The following is a 25,423-nucleotide window of genomic DNA, read 5'->3' on the forward strand; positions in this document are numbered from 1 at the left end:
GTGGTCTGTGAACCAGATCGGGGGCGGGGGGGGGGGGGGTCCTCTTTCACAGACATGTTCAGAGGACTGATGTTTACCAGTGTGTGGAATTTGGTGCAGATCCAAATCAAAATGAGTCTCTAGTGGATTTCAAAGTGGTTTCATAAGGAGCGTGTTGGTTCTTGGTGGAGGTCTGAGCTCTTTGAGTGATTCTGAGAGATTAGTCACCAACTTCAATGAAGCTGTGTCCTAATGCAGGGGCCACACTAGAGGAAACTAGATCCTCTTCAGAGCAGGTCCCAGTAGAAACAGTCTCTTACTCTGTGTGTGAGGGTCCAGGTTCATTACTGAAGAGTGGAGGCTGACTCATGGACCAGTCACTCTTCAGAGACAGACAGCTGGACCCTGGAGACTCTGCTCTCAGTCTGTGGTCCTGACCTCTGCAAACACAAACATGTTTTTATTCAGAACACATCATTCACTGGTTCATTCTGTGAGGATTCAGTTTGGAGCTTCACATGTTTGTAGCAGGTCTCTTACTTTGTGGTTGAGGGTCCAACTTGCTCTGAAGTGTCCTCGTCCATGTTGCACCGGCTGCGGCTCAGTTGTGGTTCAGGCCACGCTGCTCTTCTAGATATTCAAGGTCTGGTCTATTTCCTTCTGGTTCTGCGCTCAGTTTACAGCAGAACTCAGTGAAATGATCTTTCACACCAGTTTCAATGTTTATCTGTTGAAAACGTCACAAACACAAATATTTGCAACACTTCCTGTAGCCTACCCATTTCAAAATAAAAGCACTCCAGCGTTTCTGTCGACTGAATCAATTCATTATTTTATAAATGTTTTATTGTGAAATATATGCAGGGCTTCATAGTTTGAAGTATTGGTATTTATATGAGTACACAGGAGTACTTATATACAAGGAAATATAGTGATCACATCAGAAACCTCAGGAAGGCTGGAGTTACATTAAAAGTAAAAAACTTCAGATGAAGGACAATGTTGAGAGTGAATAAGTGTATGTATGAATGCAACTGTATTTGTTCAGGAGCAGTCGCTGTTGCGCCTCATATGATATGGAGTCACCTGTGACTGATGACATCACTACTTTATAAGGGGGATGTTACCACCCTCTTTCTCTCTGTTACCTGACTGTAGCCTACTTGTCAACAGACGATAGTCTCTCTCTCTCTCCCTCTCTCTCTCTCTCTCTCTCTCTCTCTCTCTCTCTGTCATGGCGGAGTGTGCGTGGGGCTGAGAGCTGTGTGTGAGGGTGAAAGGTATAGTGGGTTTAAAGACTTACTTTGCTGAGCTTTATCATTTAGGTGCATGTTTATTTGTTCGTCTTTAGTTGTATAGTTGTTTTTTCTGTTTATAATAGTTTGCTGAGTGGGTGTTAGAGTGTGTGTGTGTGTGAGTGTGTGTGTGTGTGTGAGTGTGAGTGTGTGTGCTAACAGGCAGCATGCCTGTGGCAGCAGACTTTGAGAGTCTGACTCGCCGGCATGCCATCAAGCTGATCCCCGCAGTAGCATGCAGTGTGGCAGAGGCCGCTGGCTGTGGGAGAGGTGGTCGGCTGTGACTCGGTCAAGTCGGCCTCCAGGATGAACGGAGCTATCGTCATGTTTTTAGATAGCACGGCGAAGGTGAGCGAGGTGGTGGAGACAGGAGTGGTGATCCACGACACGTTTAACCCTGTTCTCCCACTCGTGAATCCAGCCACGCGGGTGATGATATCTAATGCACCCCATTTTATTAATAACAACACTCTGGCCAAAGAACTGTCCCGGTACGGGCAGATTGTGTCCCAAATTAAAATGGTGTCTCTTGGGAGTAAATCCCCAAAACTCAGGCACGTAGTGAGTCACAGGAGGCAGGTGTTCATGGTCCTCAGGGACAATACTAAGGAGCTGAACATGTCTTTTTCCTTTAAAATTGAGGGGTTTAATTATGTGGTTTTGGTTTCATCCGAGGCCATGAAGTGCTTTGACTGCGGGGAGGAGGGGCACCTGGCCCGCACCTGCCCGGGGAAGGGTGGAGCGCAGAGGCACTGCGGTAGCCTCCGAAGCTCCGGAGAGTTTACCACTTTCTTTTAATGTAGAAGAAATTATTCCAGGTGTTTTGTTAAAGGTCCAAGCTAAATATAGCTAACATTTTAGATGATACTGTTGAAACCTGTAGTGATGATTTTATGTTTTTAGGAGGTGATTTTAACTGCACAGGAAATCCCACTTTAGACAGGAATCACTTAGAGCCACATCCTGCATCAGGTCTCAGGCTGAACCAACTGACCGAGGCACATGCTCTTTCTGATGTGTGGAGGGTTTTTAACAGTAATCACAGACAATACACCTGGAGCCATGCCAGAGACAATGTTTTATCCCTGGCTAGACTGGATCGACTCTATTGTTTTAAACACCATTTAAATATTTTTAAAAGGTGTTTTATTCAGCCGGTGGGTTTTACTGAACATTGTTTAGTCTCTTGCTCTGTTTTTATTAGGAATGTTCGTTTAAAGAGCGCCTACTGGCATTTTAACACAGCTCTTTTAAACGTCCAGGCTTTTAGAAATGCTTTTAAGTTGTTTTTCCCACAGAGAGAGCAGGCCTGCCTTCAGCAGCATTCAGCAGTTGTGGGACTTTGGGAAAAACGCAAACAAAACAACTTTGCCAGCAGTTCACTCACAATGTCAGCAGAGATTTAACCCGGACAATGAGGGATCTGGAGAGACAGGTAGAAGAATTACAGTTTTTAGTAGCTTCTACAGGAAATCGAGGGCATTTAGATTCCCTCAAGACCAGACAGTCGGCTATAGCCAACCTGCTGGGGGTCTCAGCACAGGGGGCTCTGGTCAGGTCCCGGTTTATGAACATCTCCCACATGGAGGCCCCCTCCCAGTTCTTCTTTTGGTTGGAGCAGAAAAATGGACAAAGGAAGACCATTCACTGTTTACGAACGGGTAGCGGCTCTGAAGTCTCAGACTCGTCTGAGATCAGGAAGTGTGCTACCGGTTTCTATAGAGACCTCTTTAAGAGTGAGTGGTCAAGTAATCCAGATGTGCACAGCAGTTTTCTGAATGGTCTCCCTCAGGTTAGCAGGAACAGCAACACGGAGCTAGCTGCAGACATTAAGAAGGAAGAGCTGCACAGAGCCACCATGAGCCTGCAGAGCGGCAAAGCTCCAGGGATAGACGGCCTTCCTGCTGATTTCTTTAAGTCCTTCTGGGACATCTTAGGACAGGATCTGCTCGAGGTAGTCTAGTCAACAACAGTTTACAGAATGGAAGGCCACCTCTGAGCTGCAGGAGGGCCGTAATCACCCTGCTGCCGAAGAAGGGAGACCTTCAAGAGTTAAAGAACTGGAGGCCGGTCTCTCTGTTGTGCACGGTTTACAAAATCCTGTCCAAAGCTCTGGCCCTCAGACTAAGGGAGGTGATGGTGTCCGTCATCCACCCTGACCAGACTTACTGTGTACCCGGCAGACTCATAAGTGACAACGTCACTTTGATTCCAGATGTTTTGGACCTCTCCAGTTCATTGGCAATAGAGACTGGTCTTATTTCCATAGACCAGGAAAAGGCTTTTGACCGGGTTGAACACCAGTACTTATGGCAGACTCTGGCTGCTTTTGGGTTCAACCCAGGTTTTATAGCCATGATCCGGGTGTTCTATACAGACATTGTTCTTAAAATAAATGGTGGGCTGAGTGCTCCTTTTAACATTGGGAGAGGGGTGAGGCAGGGCTGCTCTCTCTCTGGGATGTTGTACTCTCTGGCCATCGAGCCTCTGCTCCATAAGCTAAGGAAGGTTTTAAAAGGTGTGTTTTTCCCCCAGTGCAGTGTATCTTTCTAATTATCTGTGTATGCAGATGATCTCATTATACTTGTGAACACACAAAAAGATATTGATCTTTTATCTGATACTGTAAATGATTTTGGTTTTTATCTCTTCTGCAAAGGTGAACTGGGGGAAGAGCGAGGCTCTGATGGTTGGAGAGAAGCTGGGGGATCGGCTCAGGCTGCCTGGAGGTCTGGCCTGGAAGAAAGGAGGACTCCAATACCTCGGTGTCTTCCTGGGAGATGAGACCCACATCAGGAAAAATTGGAATTATGTCCTACAAAATGTCAAAGGCAGACTTACAAAATGGAAGTGGCTGTTGCCCAAGATGTCATACAGAGGCCGGACCTTAATAATAAACAACCTGGTCTCATCTACCCTGTGGCACCGGCTGGCCTGTGTCGATCCTCCACCTTCTCTCCTGGCAGAGGTACAACGGGTTTTAATAGATTTCTTTTGGGGCAGGATGCACTGGATCCCACAGAGTGTCCTTTTCCTTCCTATAGAGGAGGAGGGGCAGGGCCTGGTCCATCTGGCCAGCAGGGGCGCTGCCTTCCGCCTTCAGTTCTTACAGAGATTGCTGACCGGGCCAAGGGACGCTCTGTGGAGACCTCTGTCCCGGTGCATCCTGCAACATTCTAACAGCCTGGGTCTGGATTTTAGCCTGTTTTTAATGAATGATAACAAGATAGTCTCACCATCTCTTCCTGGTTTTTATAAGAGTGTTTTTAAAGTGTGGTACCTGTTAAAAAAAGAGCGAAGGCTACAGGGGGACTCCCTGCACTGGCTGCTGCAAGAGCATGTACGGGACCATTCTAGATCCCCCCCGCTGGGCACAAGGCACCCTCTCCAGACTGCTGCAGGCTGCAGGGGTCTCTACGCTGGGCCAGGTGGTGGAGCTAGCCGGTCCTGAACTGGAAGACCCCACAGGGCTGGCCAACAAACTTGAAATCCGATCAGAGCGGACAACGGAGAGGCTGCTTGGCCACTGGAGGACAAGACTTGCAGATCAGGACATCTTGCTTTTAAACTCTTTTAAAGATGGGTCCATTTCCCCCAATGCTGAGGACCCTTTCCCCGCCACTTTCCTGGCACTGGATTTTAAGGATTGTTCTGGACCTCTGGTGCAGCCTGCTCGCCCGGTCTCCCTGGAGGGAGCTTCCGGGAAGAATCTCTACCGATTAATGGTAAAAACACTAAACATTAAAAAACTGAACGGAGGAGGAGCTATTTTGCCGCAGAAGAAGAAACCGGACCTCAGTGGAGGTCGCTTTACAAACCACCACTGAGTAAGAGACATGGAGACCTCCAGTGGAGGTTGCTCCACGGCATCATAGCGGTGAACGCTTTTTTATCAATAATTAAGAACTCGGTGGAAGACAAATGCACATTTTGTAATGTAACAGAAACTCTCTTTCACTGTTTTTATGAGTGTCACCGTCTGTCTGATTTGTTTCTGTTTTTACCAGTTTTAAAGAGGTTTTTAACAAGCAGGGTTTTATTTATGGTTTTAAATACACTCGCAAACAAAAACACAAAAGCCAGCTTTTAAACTTTGTTTTAGGGCAGGCTAAGATGGCTGTGTATATAACCAGGAAGAGGAAGGTGGAGCAGGACGTCCACATTGAGTCGGTCCCTGTCTGTGTCAACATGATCAAATCCAGAATATTGGTTGATTTTAGTTTTTATAAAGCAGCAGGTGACCTGGACTCTTTTAATGATCTGTGGTGTTTTCAAGATGTTTTATGTTCTGTGACAGATCGAGAACTTGTTTATGCTGATTATCTTGTGTGATTTTGTTTATTTATTCATAGCTAAACGTGTATTTTAAAATAACTTATTAGGTGTTTCAATGTGTTGTGTCAACCAATAGTATCTAATAAAGTTGTTTTCAAAAATCTCTCTCTCTCTCTCTTTCTCTCTCTCTCTCTCTCTCTCTCTCTCTCTCTCTCTCTCTCTCTCTCTCTCTCTCTCTCTCTCTCTCTCTCTCTTGAGCATTTCCTGATCTACACTCAGACCAATCAACTACATTAAAGTTAATCAATACAAGCTTGTAAAAGTTCCTGTGACCTTCAACCCCCGGCCACTAAGAGAAGAAACTCAACATCTAGAATCATGTTCACGTCATAAAGGCTGGAAATGAATTACAGAACTTTATAGACAGTAACACTGAGAGCACATCAGTCACAGCTTGAAGCAGCCTCTGTATCTCCACTCAGTTCTATGGCTTTGTGCCCAAATGAAGGTGAAACACAAGCTCTTCAACTTTATATTCACTTTAAAACTCACACAAAACCAGTAAGAAGTTATACGTGTGTGTGTGTGTGTGTGTGTGTGTGTGTGTGTGTGTGTGTGTGTGTACCTGGCTCAGCAGGTCGATGTTCCTCACACCTCAGCCAGTGAGTCCAGAGCTTTACTGGGATCCACAGTGAAGACTCTGGACTGGTTGGTGACCAGTGCTGTAACGTATGATGGTGAAAACACGTTGTGTTATTAAACACTTGATGAACAGATGAAGATAAAAAGTGAAGTTGTGAGTTAACTCTGTTAATTAGTCCTTTGAAGGCTCTTTGATCCAGACCTGCTGTTCACATCTGTCTCTGGGATCCGATCACATGACGTCTGTCACCAGGTGTGAAATGACAAACTTAGAGTCATGTGATCAGCAGACGGATGTTAACAGCAGGTGTGAGAGTGAGACAGTGAAACTTTCAGAAAGTTGTGTTCACACTCACCTGCTCACTTTCCTTCCTTCTGCTCGTCCAGGTGAAAATGGAGTCTGACCGCTCCCTGTTCTCATGCTCCTCCACCCTGTTGAACCAGTTCACTCTTGATTCCACCCAGTTCAAAGTCCAGTTCATACCCATGAAGATGAACTGGTTCACAGTTCATGTTTTATCGTGATGTTATGATGTGGATAACAAACTTAGGATCATGTATTTAGTTAATAATGGACGGTGTGGGATCATGAATCCAGATCTTCACTTTCACACTGAGTCCTGACTGGGAGCGTCTCCAACAGGAGTCAGTCTCATCTGTCAATCATCACCTCTACACTTGTTTTCATCAATAACTGATTCAAACCAAACTGATCAGAAACTTGAACAAACGACTGAAACATCTTTACAAACATTTATTTAACTTCTACTCAGATTTAGTTTCTTTTGTTTTTGTTTAGCCCGTGTCCCATCTGCTAACATGGAGGAGGTGGGGTGTATGACCTATCCTGCAGTCTGCCACCAGGGGGCGACTGGCTTCAGTCCTGGGAGTCCTCATGTCATCCATCTTTAATCACTTTTGATTTACACACAGTTCGAATGCTTCGTGGTTTTGAGACACAGATTTTATTCAACTGCTCGAATCAGAAGAACAAATTAACACCAGAGACGTTTTGTGCTGAAACAAGTGAGTTTGGATTTTAACTCTTTCACAATAAACCTGTTTTCCATTCAAACACAAACATCTGAGCAGGAACATCCACTGCTATGGTTTGAAACACGTCTCACACAAATCTGTTTGAACATATCCTCGTTTTTATTTATCAGATCAGTGTAAAAGTCTAAAATAATTACTGGACTAAGACGACGGGCTCGTGTTCAGGCTCAGTTAGAAACAACATGTGTCATGTGACACGTCTGTTAAATCACAGGTCAGAGGTCAGACAGATTCAGGATGTGGACGCTTCTCTCTCAGTCACATACTTTAATAACATTAGACTTTTATTTTGTAAAAACACGACCTGTGAGAAAGTGTCTACGTGTGTTCACAGTCAGTAGATCAGATGAAGGTGAGGTGAACACACAGCTACTGGGTTAACGGTTAACACACTCCATCTCGGGCACACAGCGCCCCCTGGCTGTTTACTGACCAGAGCAACTTGTGTAGAAGACCAAAGTGCAAAATGCAAAACACACAACAAAAGGCACTCGCAACATATATTAAAGTCTAATATGGTGAATCAGTTAATAAACAATATTAAATATACATTTCCCCAGTAAAGGCCTTTTCACACCAAGTCACTTTACACATATTGTTCCAGTAGCTTCATCCTGAGCCAGTTAAAACTGGACTGAGCCCCTGATGACATCATCCCCAGGAGTCACATGACACACAGGATCGGACACTTTAGATTCTGAGGACGGTTCATTCCTCCATAGGTTCAGATCCTTGTTCTGGATTATTGAACCAGGTTCTAGGAGATAAGACGATGAAAATACTTTTTAAATCAGTGATTGGACGCGTCGGGATTTTCTTCATTAAGATGAATCTGAAGTTTTTGAAGACGGGGGAGACAAAGTCAGATCATCAGTACAGAACATGTCCGTTATTAAGGATTCATGTCTCTGCAGGATTTGGAAAAACTTCCATTTATCTTCAGCCGAATGTTCTGTTGTCAAGTTGTCACTGACACTGAGAAGGTAAATGATATCACTGCAGCTCTCAGATCCTTACACTGACTCCAGGTCTGTTAAAGACTTGAATTCGAAATACAGAATTAACTTTGCAAATTTTCCTTTTGGAGGAAAATCGTTATGAGTAATTCAAACTGCAGCAGAACTCAGGAGAAGTTCACAGCTTCATTTAAACATGATCAGACGCACTGAGGGCGAAATGTGATGGAACCACATCGGGACACTGTTCAGAGACACGTTGGGACACATTGGACACAAGTGTAAAGGAAGTTGTGCTGTTTATCCACACACAACAACTACGTGTGTGAAAATATTAATAATCACATGTGACTGCTTCAAACCAGCACTGTGTAAATGTTGTCTGGACTTTCTGTGTAGTTAGTGTTTGAAGAGCAGCAGCAGGTTGTCGGGTCCGACTCGTTCAAACAGGAACATGTGGGAACATCCAGGCGAGGGGCGGAGCCTTGGTCGAGGGGCGGAGCCTGTAGAGCAGCAGGGGCGGAGCCTGTAGAGCAGCAGGAGGCCAGACATGACGTTTAAACTCTGCTGTGGAAAGATCAGTGTTGTTGTTTACAGCTCGTCCACACCGGAGTCGGCCCTCATCACCAGAAGATCTGGAACCTCCTCGTGTTTCCAAGTGGACGTCTTCGTCTTCTACGTGTCCGGCTCCTCTTCTTCATCCTGAGATGTTTGTGTTCTTCACGTTTCACGTCACGTGTTAGAAACCTCATCAACACGTCCACTCGCTCACTGGGAAGCTTCCACACATTGTCCTGCTGGTTCCTCACATGGACTCACTCTGACATGTTACACACATGTTACCAGGAGGCTGCAGGAGAAGATCCAGAACATGTCCAGAGACACTGACTCAGACGTGTCTGTTCCTCCAGAACATTTAAGGAACATTTCAGTTTGAAAGCAGCTTTAAATGAAAATAAAATAATCAAACGTTTAGAAACATTATCCTGAAGAAGATCATTTCCCTCTGGTTCCTCAGTCAGAAACACAGAAGAGAAGATGTAGATCAAACTTATCACGGTTTAGAAACATGTGGATATTTTGTACCAGACCTGATGCACACGTGTGTTTTCTGACTGTATTCAGATTCCTGACTCTGGATCTGTGTGGACTTGGTGTGAAAAGGTCTAAAGGCACAAAACACGTCGTCCAGTCGTGTTACACAAGAGGAACAAATTCCTCCAAAATGGGAATTAAAGTCATTTTCACAGTGTCGCTCTGTCGACATTAGATTTTTGTGTTTGTCGACTTAGTAAAAAAAGAGGAAAAGAAATAAAAAGTGCAGGCGGCCCGAGCACAAATAAAGAGTCTCAGAAGGTGAAAGGTCAAACCGGCAGATCCCAGAGCAGGAGCCGGTGTCTGGACTGGAAACATCTTCATGTATTCAGAAAAGAGTTTTAGGACAAACTGCTCCTGCGTGACGAGCGGTCAGTCCATTCTGAGGGGTCGGCGTTCTCGATGGGGTCGATCTGAGGAAAGACCACGAAGCACAACCTCTGGCCCACGTAGGTCGCCCTCTCTGCAGGAAGAGACAAGTCTCAAGTTACTGATCAGACACGTGAGGGACACTGAGAGAATCCAAACTGAGACTGGACCGGTCTTTAAAGAAACTGAATTCACTTCATGAAACCTTTGATTTTCTTTGTTAGGGTCAAGTCCCATCAGCTAACATGGAGGAGGGGGGGGGGGGGGGTTAAGCACCAACACTGCAGCCAGTCCCCAGTGTTTGAGAAACTCACCGATGAAGCTGTAGATACACTTTGGTTTTTCTCTCCAGTGAACACCCAGGAAGTAGACGGGGACGCCGGTGAGCATGATGACGAGGCCGACGCCACAAACCACCGGCTCCGAGTAGAGACTGAATCCCAGCAGCAGGGCCCAGAACATCAGGTAACACACAGGAACCAGCAGGTTCACCTGGAGACAACACACACACACACAGACACACACAGATATTTATTCACCGGTGGCCAGGCGCAGTGGGCGACGTGTCACCTCTCACAGTAGCTCTGCACCTTGATTGGTCGGTAGAGGTTGGGCTTCTTCCAGCAGTAGTACAGCAGGCCTGCGATGGTGACGCCGTACGACAGGTAGTTGATGAAGGACACGTAGTTGATGAGGTTGTGTGTTTCTCCGATGCAGAGAATAACGATGGTGGCAGTGCACTGCAAACACAGTCCACACAGACGTCAGGCACCTCGGTCCTAAATTCATCCACGTGTTTCGAAACGACTTTTACACGAACGAGAGAGAAAACAGGCGACAAAGGAACAAACTGCACAAAGACACAGGGAGCAGGGGGCGGAGCCTGTACGTACACAGCACAGCAGGGCGGGGATGGGCGTGCAGTACTTATAGTGGATCATGGCCAGCAGGCTCGGCAGGTGACCCTCTCTGGCTCCGGAGAAACACAACCTGTGTTCCATGTCGCAGCTCCTCGGGCGACATGGAGGAGAAGTAGGCGATGTTGGTGAGCGTGTACACAAAGGTCACCAAAGAAATGGAAATGTAGATGGCACGAGGTAGATTCCTGAACCGAGGACCACACACACACACACACACAGACACACACACCATGCACAGAGACAAAAAAATCAATCATCATGCATGAGAAAACACAAGAAATGAAGACGAGGGAAACTTTACATTTAATGTCAAAATCTAATATTTACAACAAGCTCAGAATTCACTGCTTGTGTGTGTGTGTGTGTGTGTGTGTGTGTGTGTGAGAGAGAGAGAGAGAGAGTGTTTGTGTGTGTGTGTGAGACAGAGTGTGTGTATGTTTTGGAGATTTTTGATTTTTCACAAGCACTTTATTTACAAATTAAGTGCTTGTGAAATTTTCTTCATTTTAAAAAAAACACTTATTATTCAAATAAATAAACAAAAGTGCTGCTGTTAAAAAAACCTCAGTCTGTTAAAGAGTGTGTAGAGGACAGCTCATTGTTGGTGACGGTGCAGAGGATGTCATTAAAACACCAAATTATTTTAAAAGACTCGAGATCAGATATCATTGTGTAAAAACTGAACTCGAGTCGGAGTCTTTAGAGGTTTACCCCCCCCCCCCGCTTCCTGCCCGTCCCTGTTCTCTACCCTGTTCTTTCTACTAATGTAAATGTCCATCTTGGCCTCACCTGAGAGGTGGTTCAGGAGCTGCCACTTATCTTTATCTGTTTTGTTGTAGGCAGCTCCCATGATAAAAACCTTCTCAGATTAAGAATAGAAATAAAAGCGTTGGAAGTGACGGCGCCGTGTAAAATTCTCCACTGGAGGTCGCTGTTCTTTTCTTGAGGGGAGGTTTGTATAAAATCCTCCACTGTGGGCTGGGTCCATGATCCCCCCCCTCCGTGACCACACAGTGGGGGGTCTGTTGCTCAGTCCGGTCTGGTGGATGCTTTTTACACAGTTCCTGTATAGTGTCTCTTTGTCCGCTCTGTGTATTGTCAGTTTGTGTTTGTTTATCTCAGTTAGTAGGGGGCCGGTCTTTTCTCCCAGGCCTGGGCTCAAGATAACTTAAGGGTAGGGGTCTGCAGCTTCTGGTGTGGTTTCCCCCCTCTGGTAGACCCTCAGGAGGTCCTTTTCAGGTATGGAGAGCCTCTGGGTCCAGAGCTCCAGGATCCTCTGGGCCATCCGGGAAGACTGCAGGGGCCCATGATTTAAAAACACCTTGATAAAAAGGAGGCAACCCACTTAATTTTAAGAATTTAGAATCTGTTAAAAACAGAGCATCATCCAACCCCAGGTTATTGGCACGCCTAAGGATGCTGCTGGCCACATCTCTCCACACCAGATCTGCTGGACCTGTGAGGTACTTTTTAATGAACTGAATTCTAAAAGTTGCAGTCCGGCTGGCCAGGTGGACGAGGCCCTGTCCCCCCTCCTCCCTGGCTAAAAACAGCACCCCCTGTGGCACCCAGTGTAGACCCCCCCAGAAAAAATCCACCATTTTCTTCTGTAAAGTGGAAAGCAGGCCAGGGGGGGGTTCTAAACACATTAGGTGGTGCCACAGTTGGGATGCCACAATATTATTTAAAACCAGTACCCTCCCTCTAAGAGACATTTTTGGGAGCAGCCATTTCCATTTTAACATCATATTGTTAGATTCAAGATTTTTATTATCAAATGAACAATAACATTAAGCAGTCGCTGGCAGTGAAATGATTGAGTCACAGGCTCTCTTCTAGCAATGCTAGTAAGTTAAGCTGGTTTTCTGATAACTTAATATATATTAATCACCAATAAAAAGCTCAAACTGTTATTCTGGGTCTTTGCTAAGAGTCTGGTAACATCACACATTATTCAAGGAGACGTCTCACTCATGAGTCTTGTGAGACTTTGGTTGTTTCATGGAGACAAAGGTGGAAACGTGAGCGAGAGAGAACAAGCTAAATCAAAGTAGAACCCAGTGAGGTTCCTCTGGTGAGAGTCAGTGGAGACGGCTTCATGCTGCTGACTCAGCTCCTCTCCTCTCTCAGGTACTTGTTCTACTGGAAAGTAGAATTTGTACTTACTCAATTTGGAATTTAACTGAAACTTTGTCTTCAAACGACTCTGAAAACAATTTGTTCTTCCAGAGAAACAAGAGAACTACTTCCTGCTGTGTGACGTTCTTCCAGAAGACCGACTCCTCCGAGAGAGGCTCCAACAGAAACGACTGGTGAGTCCAACCAATCAGATTCTGTGGATAAATACACACTCCCTGTCCTCGGGGTTTGGTTTAGGAGGAGGACTTCTTCTTCTTCTTCTGTGGTGTTTCCTCAGTGTGGTTTCTCTTGGCAGGAGGAGGTGCTGGAGCAGCAGCAGCAGGAGAGAGACGACGGCAGCTTCCAGCGTCTCTGCATGTTCTGCAGCGACGAGTTCGCTGGAAACAGGTTCTTCACATGAAGCTTTAAATAAAAACACCTCCTGATGGAACATGAACCAGAAATACAAATGAAACATGAAATATATTGGTTATATTTCAGGATTTACTCTGAAAATCAGGGGAAAGAAATCCAGTATCTACTTTTTCCATCAGAGCAGAACCGATGTTACATGAATATATTAAAATAATCAAGTAATAGATATTTTAAATAAATATACTGTCAGTTATATTTATTGATCATCTCCAGGTCATCTCTGCTGAACCACATGGCCCGAGAACATTCCTTCAGCATCGGACTCCCGGACAACATCGTGTTCTGCAACGAGTTCCTGGACACGCTGCAGAACAAACTGGACAAGTAGGAATCAGACACGTTCCAATGGGTTTGATTATTGATTCATCATCTGTTCAATATCAGAAACTGATCACATCATGAATGACAGCTGATGCTCTGCAGATGTCAGGTCATTGTGTTAAGTTTAGAACAGATTTAATCAAGTGTTGTCTTCTTGTGTGTTAATGTTGTGTTGTGCTTCCTCTGCTCAGTCTGCAGTGTTTGTACTGTGAGAAGACGTTCAGAGATAAAACCACATTGAAAGATCACATGAGGAAGAAAGCTCATCGTCGCATCAACGCCAGCAACAGCGAGTACGACCGCTTCTACATCATCAACTACCTGGTGAATCAGTCTGAGGCTCAGAGTCCTCTTCCTCTGTTAAACTCACACTGTGGCACCTTGTCGTCTCTTTGTGTTGCTTCAATCAGACACATCTTCAATCATCACAAAGCTACTGACACATTCTCACTTGATCAGTGTCAGTTGTTATCTGTTGATCACAGCACCAGATACATTCTGATTGTTCCCTCTGGTGTCAGGAGCTGGGGAAGACGTGGGAGGAGGTGCAGAGCGAGGACGACCGCGAACTGGTCGACAACGATGATGACGAGTGAGTCTCTTCATCAGGAGGCAGAGTTAGAACACGTAGAAAAGAAAGACGAGCAGATTCCGAGGAGGAGTGCGACACACTTCAGTCTGTGTCTGTGTCGTCCTCAGTGATTGGTCGGCAGGCTCACCCCCCGTCGGCTGTGTGTCTGTTCTGTGATGATCAGTCGGAGACGATGGAGCAGATCTACACACACATGAAGGTAAATCAGGAGGAGCTGAACCTGAACCACCTGCAGAACCAGAACCGCTCTGCTCCGAGTCCACTGACGTGTCCAGGACTTAAATATGTGTGAATATTATGAAGCAGGTTTGAATTCTGTTCACGACTTGATGTGTCGCACCTCAAAGGAAACTGAGACCTTGGTTTGTTTTGTTATCAGAATCTCAAATCCTCACCTCGGTCTTCATTGGATTTCCTGTTGTGTGATGAGCTTTACAACAACTGAAGCTTTGTGGGGTTTTGTTATTGTGTTGTTTGTTTCAGGACTCACACGACTTCGATCTTCACAAGCTGAGGACAGAACTCAGTGAGTGAAACATCAGCAACCTCCAGAACCTGCATCATCTGTGACATGAGATCTTTGTCTTCAGGCAGTTCAACAGATTACACAACTGTTTGTTCTTCTACACAAGAGAAGCAACAACAGTGTGTAGTCAGAAGAGAAGCAGGACACGAAACTCTTCAGTCCCTAAATCACAATGTGAAACCAAAACCAACCAGATCCACAGAAACTGAAGAGAAACACGTGAAGCTTCAGACTCGGATCAGAACTCGAGTCTTGATTCACAGATTCACAGACGATGCAGATTGAAATGCAGACGTTTGAATATTGATGAGACGCTCTGTGTTCACCTCTCGCTGTCTGCTCCTCTCAGACCTCAGGTTCTACCAGCAGGTCAAACTGGTGAACTTCATCCGGAGGCAGATCCACCAGAGCCGCTGCTACGGCTGCGAGGGGAAGTTCCTCTCCAGAGCCGACGTGCTGCGCCACATCGCGGCTGCAGGTCACGTGATGAAGCTGCCAGACGTGTCCACCTGGGACCAGCCGCAGTGCGTCCAACACCAGTTCATGTCTTCATGGTTCAGTTGTTTCCCAGTGGGGGGGGGTCACTGGTCCTTCATCCTCATGAACTCAGGAGTGAACGTCTCTGTGGTCCTTCTCTCCTCAGGTATTACTTCCCCACGTATGAGAACGACGCCCTCTTGTGTTCGTTATCTGACAGTGACGAGGCTGAAAGTGAGGAGACGAGTCACGGCGAGGACGTCCCGGTGATCGCAGAGGACGTGTCCAACCTCAGAGCCCTGAGACAGACCAGCGTCCTCAACCAGCTGCTGAAGAAGAGAAGCTAGGACGAGGGACAGACAGCGGAGTGAAGACGTCTTCCTCTTTTCTTCTGGACTCTTCTTCACTCGCACTTTGTGAAAAGACAAACTGACCCGACGCAGCCGGAACGTGAACTTCAACACTTTACTTCACACAAATGTTCATTCAGTCAATAAAGAGGATGATCGTCATCAGAAGAACTGTATTACTTTCAGTACAAATAATACTGGGTCCAGTGGAACCAGTAAGTTTGTCTGTTTACAAACGAGAATTCAGAACCAAACTAAAAGAGATGAATATGATTCTGTGTAATAAACCGTGAGGTTGAAACCTGGTCCAGGGTCAGTTTGTCTTCTACTGGTTCTTCACTGGTGTGATGTTCTGCTTCACTTTCCCGGTTCCAGGAGAGGCTGTTTATATTGAGACATATTGATCAGATGTAGAATTTCATTATGAGCACAAACTTTTCCTTATTAGTGGGTTAGGGTTTGTATGAAACGTCCTCGGGTCAGTTTTATATTAAATATGTAAAATGTTTATTAAACAGTTTCCTCAGAGACTTAAAGATGCTCTGCTCTTCATCGACTCTTCTTCATTCTGTAAATGTCTCATTCACTTTTCTTCTGCTGGTTTCCATTATGTCAAAGTGGTGATTTTGTTCTTGTACCTGCACCAAGGACGAGATGTTTCCACCAGTTTGTTTGAAGAGGAAAGAAAAGCTGAGTCATGATTCCAGTGAAGTCGGTGGAAGGATGTTTATTGAGCATTAAAGCAGAGACAAGTAGAAACAGAACTTTTCTCTCTGAGATGTTTTTCTTCTGGTTACATCTGGTTTGTCACAGAGGAAATGATCCATGTGTTTGACTCATAGACTGAATATATAGGCTTTGACTGGGATGTGCTGCTGTTATACTGCAGCGCCACCTGTAGGTCGAAAGTAGAAAAGCCACCACCGCTCTGCACCTGATGCAGAAATGAAAACGTCCCATTTTTAAGTCCAGAGTTTTGATCTTTTGTGTCAAAGACAAAACTCTGATTTTAAACTCAAAGTGATTTCAATGTGTTGAACTTTGTGTTGAACTAAATCAATTTGTGACGTGAATCCAGGAACTTTAAGATCATAAACAAACATATACACAGAATGTGGTTCTACACACATGGAGACACACTGAGGGACAAAGGTGGACAATAATAAAGACAAACTTAAACACACTGTATGTGACTCTTTATAGAGGGTTTATATATTCTGCTTGTGTTGTGTCATTTCAATAAACACAATCTTCATGTGAATAAACACAATCGGGGCAGGAAGGTTGCTGGTTTGAATCCGGTTCAGATGGGGTCTTCCTGTGTGGAGTCTGCATGTTCTCCCCGTGTTTTCTCCAGGTGCTCCGGCTTCATCTCACAAACACATGCAGATTAGGGGTTGTGTAGATTGGAGACTACACACAAGCTGCTGCTGCTTCAGCCTCTGGATCCTCAGGACACAGCTCAGCCTCCGTCCACACACACTGTCCTCTTCACACTGTCCTCTTCACACTGTCCTCCACCTGTTGAGAGAAGAAGACATCAGTGTCACAGAGACTCACTTCATCAGCTGTGAGTCAGTGATGCAGCTCATCCAGTAGAAAGAGCAGCAGGGACTTCAGTCCTGTTCAGAGGTGGAGCAGCTTCCTCTCTGCTTCATGTTCACGTGTTGGAATGAACACGCTAAGAGCTCAGTGTGTGTCCTCTGCATGTCAAAGTGCAGAGTGGACACCTGAGAGGTGGATTTACTGCTGTTACAGGTGAAGCCATGTTTCACTGTGTGTTGATGAACATCTGCTTCTGACAAACTGGGACCAGAGGAGACAGATGGACCTCAGCAGAGGTTCTGCTCTGTATAAAGAGCTCCTGGTTACCATGTGATGAGGAGAGGCTTCAGTCCCACTGATCTCAGAGCTGTGACAAAGATCCACCTGATCAGTTCTTCACTGATGAAGTGAGAGGACAAACTGTCTCAGATCAGATGAAGACGACACCGTCTCTGTCCCTCGTGTGAGGCTGTCAGCTGTGGTCCAGCTTGTGTAAGTTACAGCGCCCCCTGGTGGCATCTGGTAAAAATATATTACGTGACCACGACATAATAACGTGTGAACGAGATAAATAACTCGAGGCCACGAGATCTGAATCTGCTGTTTACTAACAAGACGAGTGGAAGACAAGAAGACACACACTGTCTCACTGTCTCTGAGGACACACACTGACTCACTGTCTCTGAGGACACACACTGTCACAATGACTGAGGACACACACTGTCTCTGAGGACACACACTGTCTCTGAGGACACACACATGGACCTGTCTCCAGGAAGCTGAGGTCATCTGGTGTTTTGGGGACAGGATGAGTCTGGAGACATTGAGATGTTCTGGGTGAGTTAGAGATCAACTGAACCAACCAGACGTTGATTTAAACTTCTCTTATCCGTCCCTTTAAGGAGAGTGTGCACCACACAACAGTGTAGAGTCACTGTGGTCAGTGGGCGGAGCTTCTATACTGGTTGATCTCCAACTGAACCTGGAGCAGGTTAGCTGTCATCAGAAGTTACCATGGTGATTGACCTGGTTAAGAAGTGGACGAGCTTCGTAGAACTGAAAAAACTAAACCTGAAGTTAACCTGATAACCACAAATCCTGCTTGGTAGCACAGACCCTGGATCTGTGATACTGACTGTGTTTAGTAAAATACTGATGCAAGCAGCGTGGACTGACTCCAACCATCTACTGACCTCAGAGTCTCCAGTCGACAGGTTGAACTCTGCTGTAGATCAAACAGCTCCTTCACTGCTGAGATCTTCAGGCTGTTGAAGCTCAGATCCAGTTCTCTCAGATGAGAGGGGTTTGACCTCAGAGCTGAAGCCAGAGAAGAACAACTGATCTCTGTCAGTCTGCAGAGCCTCAACCTGGATAAAGAATAAAACTTAACTGTAAATTAAACTGAGTTCATGTGTGAAAATAACGAACACATATTCATGTCAGCACAGACTCATAACATGGAAGATAAATATGAAATCAGACAAGTTGGACTAAAAACGAGTCCTGATTCAGAACAAATAGATTATTTGGACCCGGTCTCTGTCCTGCAGATCAGTTTAGGAAATCCAGAACTAAACTCAGTGTTTTAACAAGTAGCAGAATATTTAAAATGTCACAGATTGATTAATGAATGGATTCAAGTTATGTATGAAGAGGAATTATGTTAATTTAGAATGAAATGATAAATTATGTATAAATGCTGTTTATAGATATGAGATCTACAAAAGTCAGTCAGTGAACTGACCACAGAGTCTCCAGTCGACAGGTTGGACTCTGTAGAAAACCACACAGCTCCTTCACTCCTGAGTCCTGCAGGTCGTTGCGACTCAGATCCAGTTCTCTCAGATGAGAGGGGTTTGACCTCAGAGCTGAAGCCAGAGAAGAACAGCTGATCTCTGACAGTCTGCAGCTCTTCAACCTGGATAAAGAAATATGAATATTAGAATGTGTCCTCCTGTTGTTGTGGATCGTCATCATGTCAACACAGACTCTCAACATGCTGCTGACCTCAGTCCAGTCTGTGACCTGAAGATAAATATCAGATCAGACATGTTGGACCATTGTTTCATTCATCAGCTTCTTCTCTGTGTGTTGGTCACTGAGCAGGTTTGTGTAATTAAACACTGTTTAAAGTAGGGATGGCTCCTGATGTCACTTCCTGTTTGTTTCTATACTTATCAACTGTCCAATGTGTTTCAATAACAATGTGTCTTATTTTGAAAACCTGAGGAGGACGAGTGCTCGGCCTCAGTCCACATGTTATTTACTGACACTTTCTTAGTGATCAGCAGCAGGTGAGTGCAGGTGAATGGAGTTGATGAGGTGGACGTGACTGACAGGCTGGGTGAGTGACAGATGACTGAGGGACAGTGAGCAGAGCAGAACTGAGACAATTTAAATAAATAATGACCCAATAAGAAAGAAAGTCTGAAAAGTGAAGAAGGATTTAAGGACCTCAGAGTCTCCAGTCGACAGTTTGGACTCTCCAGTCCAGAACACAGCAGCTTCACTCCTGAATCCTGCAGCTTGTTGTGACTCAGATCCAGTTCTCTCAGATGTGAGGGGTCTGACTTCAGAGCTGAGGCCACAACTTCACAGTGAGTCACTGAGAGTCGACAACCACCGAGTCTATAATTAAAGAAAATATCAAATCTATGAGAATTAAATCAGAAAACACAACATTCATACAAAATGTGATCATGTGACCCTCACCCTGGTAAATCCCCTCTTTGTTAAAAACTCCTCAAGAGAATCCTTTCAGATTTGGTTCAAGCGTTCATTCAGACTAACAGAGGAACTCATTAGAATCAGGTGGTCAGAGGTCAAAGGTCAAGGTCACAGAACATGTTCATGGCCTCTTGAACATGATGTCTCAAGTCTGTCTTCAGGGGATTTCTTTACATTTAACTCAAAGACAAACTGATTAGATTTCAGTGGTCAAAGGTCAAAGGTCACAGTGACCTCATATTGTTGTTAAGTCAACATGTCAGGAACCTGGAGGGACGGACACTGCACTGGTTGGTGGTGGAGGACAAACACTGATTCAGTGATCGTCTCCTCACACTGTGCTAGCTACTTGCTCAGATAGATATAGATATCTATATATCTATATAGATATATATACACAGAATGTACAATAACCTCCCTTGCACCCCACATGGTCGTATGTGTGTATTTGAAGAACGACTCATCTCCACTGATTGAACATGTTATTGATCATGTCTGGACTCACCGAGCCTTCCTGCAGTTCCTCACAGCTGGGATCAGTCTCCATCGACCCTGGACTGATGTGTTGAACTTCTTCAGGTCCAACTCATCCAGAACCTCCTCTGACATCTGCAGCATGTAGGCCAGAGCTGAGCAGTGGATCTCAGAGAGTTTCTCCTTTGATCTGTTCTCTGACGTCAGGAACTGTTTCATCTGCTGATGAACTGAGTGGTCGTTCATCTCAGTCAGACAGTGGAAGATGTTGATGCTTCTGTCAGGAGAAATGTAATCACTCTTCATCTCCTTCAGGTTGTAGATGATTCTCTGGATGATCTTTGGATTGTTCTCTGTCCGACCCAGCAGGCCTCCTAAGACTCTCTGGTTGGACTCCAGACTGAGGCCGTGAAGGAAGCGAACAAACAGGTCCAGATGACCATTTGTACTGGTGAGGGATTTCTCCATGGTTCTCTTCAGGAGGTCATCCAGGGAGAAGGTTCTGTCTGTGTTCCCATTTTTTCCCAAGAAGTTCTTGAGTTCTTCTCTGTTCCTCTTGGTGTAACAGTGGAACATGTAGACTGCAGCCAGAAACTCCTGAACGCTCAGATGAACAAAGCAGTAGACTGATTTCTGGAAGATCACACACTCTCTTTTGAAGATCTCAGTACAAACTCCTGAGTACACCGAGGCCTCTGTGACATTAAGACCACACCGCTCCAGGTCTTCTTGGTAGAACATGATGTTTCCTTCCTCCAGATGTTTAAGTGCCAGCCTCCCCAGCTTCAGGAGAACGTCCCTGTCAGCCTCCGTCAGCTGCTGTGGACTCGTCTCATGTCCCTCACCGTACTTGTTGTTCTTCCTCTTTGTCTGAACCAGCAGGAAGTGTGAGTACAGGTCAGTCAGGGTCTTGGGCAGCTCTCCTCTCTGGTCTGTGGTCAGCATGTGCTCCAGAACTGTAGCACTGATCCAGCAGAAGACTGGGATTTGACACATGATGTGGAGGCTCCTGGACGTCTTGATGTGTGAGATGATTCTGCTGCACAGCTCTTCATCACTGAACCTCCTCCTGAAGTACTCCTCCTTCTGGGCCTCAGTGAAGCCTCGTACTTCTGTGACCCTGTCAACACATGCAGGAGGGATCTGATTGGCCGCCGCAGGTCTGGAGGTTATCCAGACGAGAGCCGAGGGAAGCAGATTCCCCCGGATGAGGTTTGTCAGCAGCACGTTGACTGATGACCTCTGTGTGACCTCAGACACAAGCTCCCTGTGGTTGAAGTCCAGAGAAGGTCTGCTTTCATCCAGGCCGTCAAAGATGAACAAAGGTTTACAGACAGCGAGCGTCTCTGCAGTGAGCTTCTGTAACGCTGGATGGAAAACATGGAGCAGCGTGAGAAGACTGTGCTGCTGGTCCTTCACCAGGTTCAGCTCCCTGAACGAAAGCACAGCCAGCAGACCCACATCCTGGTTCTCTGAACCCTCTGCCCAGTCCAGAGTGAACTTCTGCACCGAGAAGGTTTTTCCAACGCCAGCGACTCCGTTGGTCAGGACGACTCTGATGCTGCTCTGCTGGTCAGTGGAGGCTTTAAAGATGTCGTGGACCTTGATGGGAGTGTCCTGGAGGATCTTCTTCTTGGAAGCCGTCTCAAGCTGCCTCACCTCATGTTGAGTATTAACCTCTTCACTCTGTCCCTCTGTGATGTAGAGCTCAGTGTAGATCCTGTTGAGGAGGGTTCTACTTCCTGTTTCATCACTTCCTTCAGTCACATGTTCACATCTCCTCCTCACACTGAGCTGATGTTCATCTGAAACCTCCTGCAGACCACGATCTGCTGAAAGACAAGAAACAATGTGAGAGACAGAGAATCTGAGAATCTGCTGATTGTTTTCATCAGATACAGAAAAACTACAGAAAATAAAAGCTTTTTAACTTTGTGCTTTTCTAACGATGTTAAATGTTGATGCTGTATGAAGGAACAAAATAAAACCACATGTGCTGATGTCAGAAGTGAAGACATCAGCAGACACATGTACAGTGCTGCTCTGACCGGCTGTCTGACCTCCAGCTCCTGTTCTGGATCTTTGTCCACACTGGGGACAGGAGGAGTCTCCTGAAGAGCCAGACTGGTCCCAGTATGAGGTGATGCACTGTCTGCAGAACCAGTGTCCACAGCTGGTGGAGACTGGATCCTTCAGGACGTCCTGACACGAAGCACAGCAGGACGACTGCTCCTCCTCAGAAACATGACTCCTCCTCCTCTCCCTGTGAAGACATGTCCTGATAACTCACATGTCACAGTCACAGGTTGTCATCACTTCTGTCAAGGAGGTTTTGTTTTCACCCAGTATGTTTGTGTGTTGGTTGGTTCGTTAGTGGGATTATAAACAGATTACCAGTAAACTTGGTGGAAGGTTGTGGTCTGTGAAACCAGATCAGGGGGGGGGGGTCTTTCACAGACCAGTTCAGAGGACTGATGTTTACCAGTGTGTGGAATTTGGTGCAGATCCAAATCAGAATGAGTCTCTAGTGGATTTCAAAGTGGTTTCATAAGGAGCGTGTTGGTTCTTGGTGGAGGTCTGGGGTCGGATTTATAAAGGATTGCGTAAGATTCTTACTAAAAGTGTGCGTACGCAAAAGCTAATTCTAATAAAACCGTACGCACGCACACAATTAAATAATTAAATGATGCTCCTGACCAATGGGTTTCCACCGTGAGTCCTGATCAAGAGATGTGAAGAGGAAGTGAAACTTTCTGACACTGACATCGAGGTGTTCGTGAGTGAGGTGAAGAGCGACTTTATGGAACAGCAGTGATGTCACTAATAAAGAAAACACACTGACACTCTGCCGCTGCTGTGGATAACACAATGTGTGGATAACACAATGTGTGAGATCACGCAGATCCCCGCACCACTGTCACGGTGCATTATTTATTTAGAACATCTGTGGATCCTTGCCTCCACTCTGGGATATTATTTGGGAAAATTTCTTAATTTCTTTTAAGTGATCTCCTGTGCGCTCTGTGGCACACACAGTGTTAGAAGATATTATTAAAAACTATTAATGACTCGGCTCCGTTGTTAAATCGAATCTGAACGTAATTCGCTTTAAGATGTTTTATATATGTTTTAATAAAAAGGTTTGTGTGCGCGAGCAAAACTAAGCTGTTGGTTTTAATGTAAATGATGAAGTGGATCAATAATCTGCTTCAGTTCATCACCTCACGTCTGCAAAACGTTCGTATCAGTCAGAGTTTGTTTAGATATACGTCAAGTTCGTTTTTATAAATCCCAACTTGGGCGTGAGAAGTGAGGTACGCACGTTTCAGACCCTGTTTTGTGCGTAACGGTTATAAATCCGACCCCTGAGGTCTTTGAGTGATTCTGAGAGATTAGTCACCAACTTCAATGAAGCTGTGTCCTAATGCAGGGGCCACACTAGAGGAAACTAGATCCTCTTCAGAGCAGGTCCCAGTAGAAACAGTCTCTTACTCTGTGGGTGAGGGTCCAGGTTCATTACTGAAGACTGGAGGTTCTCTCATGGACCAGTCACTCTTCAGAGACAGACAGCTGGACCCTGGAGACTCTGCTCTCAGTCTCTGGTCCTGACCTCTGCAAACACAAACATGTTTTTATTCAGAACACATCATTCACTGGTTCATTCTGTGAGGATTCAGTTTGGAGCTTCACATGTTTGTAGCAGGTCTCTTACTTTGTGGTTGAGGGTCCAAGTTCATTACTGAAGTTTAGAGGATTTCCCATGGACATGTCACTCTTCAGAGACAGACAGCTGAACCCTGGAGACTCTGCTCTGTCCTCTTCCTCCTCATAAACACTCATCTTCAGTCTGAGAGGAAAAACACTGTGAGCTCAAACACACACAATGAAGCCAGGTAGTAAACTCAGTGTTTCTTTAACCTGAGACAGTTGAAGGTTTAATGTGTTGGACTCAGCCAATCACAGCGTCGAGTCCAACTGTTGATTGACTGACAGAAGTTCATCCTGAATCTTCTTCTCTCTAAAGTCCACAAGTAGAAAACTGACCCAGAGTCAGTGACAGTGAAACAAAATGAATGAATAATATAAATGTAGCTGAACACTCACCAGCCTCAGACTTCACGTCTCCTCCGTCTGCTCCTTGAAGTGAGAACCAGTCTGAACACTTTCACTGGAGGCTCCTCCCCCTCTCTGCAGGTACTGGAAATCACATGACTCTGGGTGTGACTGTGTGTGTGACTGTGTGTGTGTGTGTGTGTGTGTGTGTATGTGTGTTGTGTTCACACTCACCTGCTCACATTCCTTCCTTCTGCTCGTCAAGGTAAAAATGGAGTCTGACCTGCTGAACCAGTTCACTCTTGAAAATTAAATGAATACACTTGACTCTGGGTGTGACTGTGTGTGTGTGTGTGTGTGTGTGTGTGTGTGTGTGTGTGTGTGTTGTGTTCACATGAAGCTAACCCTAACCCATGTTTCCTCCTGTGATTTGAAGGTTGTCATATTTGGTGTTGGAGCTGAATGTGTGACTCCATCTGCAGAACTCTGCCACGTCAGGTCACATTCATACATCATCGTGAATATTAATTATTAGTCACATGTCAGAACTGATAAGATGCACAAACCAGGTATTTACAAGCAAATCCACCCACTGTAATAAGTATGAGGTGTAGATCTCATCAGTGTAGATCAGCAATACATAAATACATGTAGAACAACTACAAGTTTACATGAGGCAGAGAGAGAGAGAGAGAGAGGTGGGAGAGAGAGAGAGAGAGGGGGGGGGGAAGAGAGAGAGAGAGAGACAGAGAGAGAGAGAGAGAGAGCTATCTTAGTTATGTCCACATCTTCTCTCAAACAGGACGATCGCTCTGATCCCAAGTTGATGAAGTTGACGGAGGACTTCCTGCTCGGCCTCGTTCAACCTGAACCGTTCACGTCTGGAGACGACGGGTCCACGAGTCAGTTTAATAAAAACCAAACAAACCAAATACAAGTGGACAGTGGACATGAAGCTGCTGGACGTCAAAGAACAGGTTCGATTCAGAGCCGTTTAAAAAGTCTCTTTAATTTACATGTTCACAGAAGTTTTCATGAAGGTTTTCTGTTGATTCTCAGCTTGTAACATTTCATCTTTTTAATATTAACTAACAGGGATGTTTCACTGAGAGCATCAGATTTTAATCTCCACAGAAGATAAGAGAACAAACTTGCTCAATGAGTTTTGTAAAGTTCTTCTTTGACAGACCAGTGGCTCAGAGGATCAGCTGGCCAGTC

At 45.4% G+C, this 25,423-nt stretch overlaps 5 protein-coding genes and 1 pseudogene across 7 annotated transcripts in view; 2 read left to right on the forward strand and 4 right to left on the reverse strand.

Moving 5' to 3' along the window:
- LOC128444276 (NLR family CARD domain-containing protein 3-like) overlaps window positions 1-24,420 on the reverse strand; it is a 40,952-nt gene extending 16,532 nt beyond the window's left edge. The window contains exons 1-3 of one of the 2 annotated variants that reach the window (XM_053426667.1): window positions 24,257-24,420; window positions 520-645; window positions 300-419 (exon numbers count right to left, since the gene is read on the reverse strand). In XM_053426667.1, coding sequence (XP_053282642.1) covers window positions 300-419; window positions 520-563 — 164 coding nt within the window. In that variant the 5' untranslated portion in view covers window positions 564-645; window positions 24,257-24,420. Of the gene's footprint in view, window positions 1-299; window positions 420-519; window positions 707-6,547; window positions 6,617-24,256 lie in introns of those variants that run through there. The other variant, XM_053426668.1, reaches the window with a different exon arrangement.
- Window positions 1-25,423, reverse strand: part of LOC128444271 (NACHT, LRR and PYD domains-containing protein 12-like) — a 330,858-nt gene that overhangs the window by 46,610 nt on the left and 258,825 nt on the right. The window contains exon 18 of the mRNA XM_053426645.1: window positions 18,696-18,869. Within this exon, the coding sequence (XP_053282620.1) occupies window positions 18,696-18,869 (174 nt within the window). The remainder of the gene's footprint in view (window positions 1-18,695; window positions 18,870-25,423) is intronic.
- Window positions 6,931-11,872, reverse strand: LOC128444011 (asc-type amino acid transporter 1-like; annotated as a pseudogene).
- The window catches only part of LOC128444291 (zinc finger protein 277), a 49,489-nt gene continuing 37,150 nt past the window's right edge, over window positions 13,085-25,423 (forward strand). The window contains exons 1-3 of one of the 2 annotated variants that reach the window (XM_053426690.1): window positions 13,085-13,113; window positions 13,354-13,785; window positions 13,983-14,053. In XM_053426690.1, the coding sequence (XP_053282665.1) occupies window positions 13,711-13,785; window positions 13,983-14,053 (146 nt within the window). In that variant the 5' untranslated portion in view covers window positions 13,085-13,113; window positions 13,354-13,710. Of the gene's footprint in view, window positions 13,114-13,218; window positions 13,786-13,982; window positions 14,054-25,423 lie in introns of those variants that run through there. The other variant, XM_053426689.1, reaches the window with a different exon arrangement.
- LOC128444301 (zinc finger protein 277-like) lies at window positions 14,177-15,711 on the forward strand. The gene is made up of 3 exons (XM_053426700.1): window positions 14,177-14,252; window positions 14,537-15,103; window positions 15,223-15,711. The coding sequence occupies exons 2-3, from the start codon at window positions 14,886-14,888 to the stop codon at window positions 15,401-15,403; spliced, it is 399 nt and encodes a 132-aa protein (XP_053282675.1). The 5' UTR covers window positions 14,177-14,252; window positions 14,537-14,885; the 3' UTR covers window positions 15,404-15,711.
- The window catches only part of LOC128444289 (spatacsin), a 2,373-nt gene continuing 2,144 nt past the window's right edge, over window positions 25,195-25,423 (reverse strand). The window contains exon 8 of the mRNA XM_053426686.1: window positions 25,195-25,423. This exon is cut by the window's right edge and continues 161 nt beyond it. Coding sequence (XP_053282661.1) covers window positions 25,410-25,423 — 14 coding nt within the window. The 3' untranslated portion in view covers window positions 25,195-25,409.

This window comes from Pleuronectes platessa, chromosome 7 (assembly GCF_947347685.1).
Source record: "Pleuronectes platessa chromosome 7, fPlePla1.1, whole genome shotgun sequence".
In the NCBI taxonomy this organism is placed as follows: domain Eukaryota; kingdom Metazoa; phylum Chordata; class Actinopteri; order Pleuronectiformes; family Pleuronectidae; genus Pleuronectes; species Pleuronectes platessa.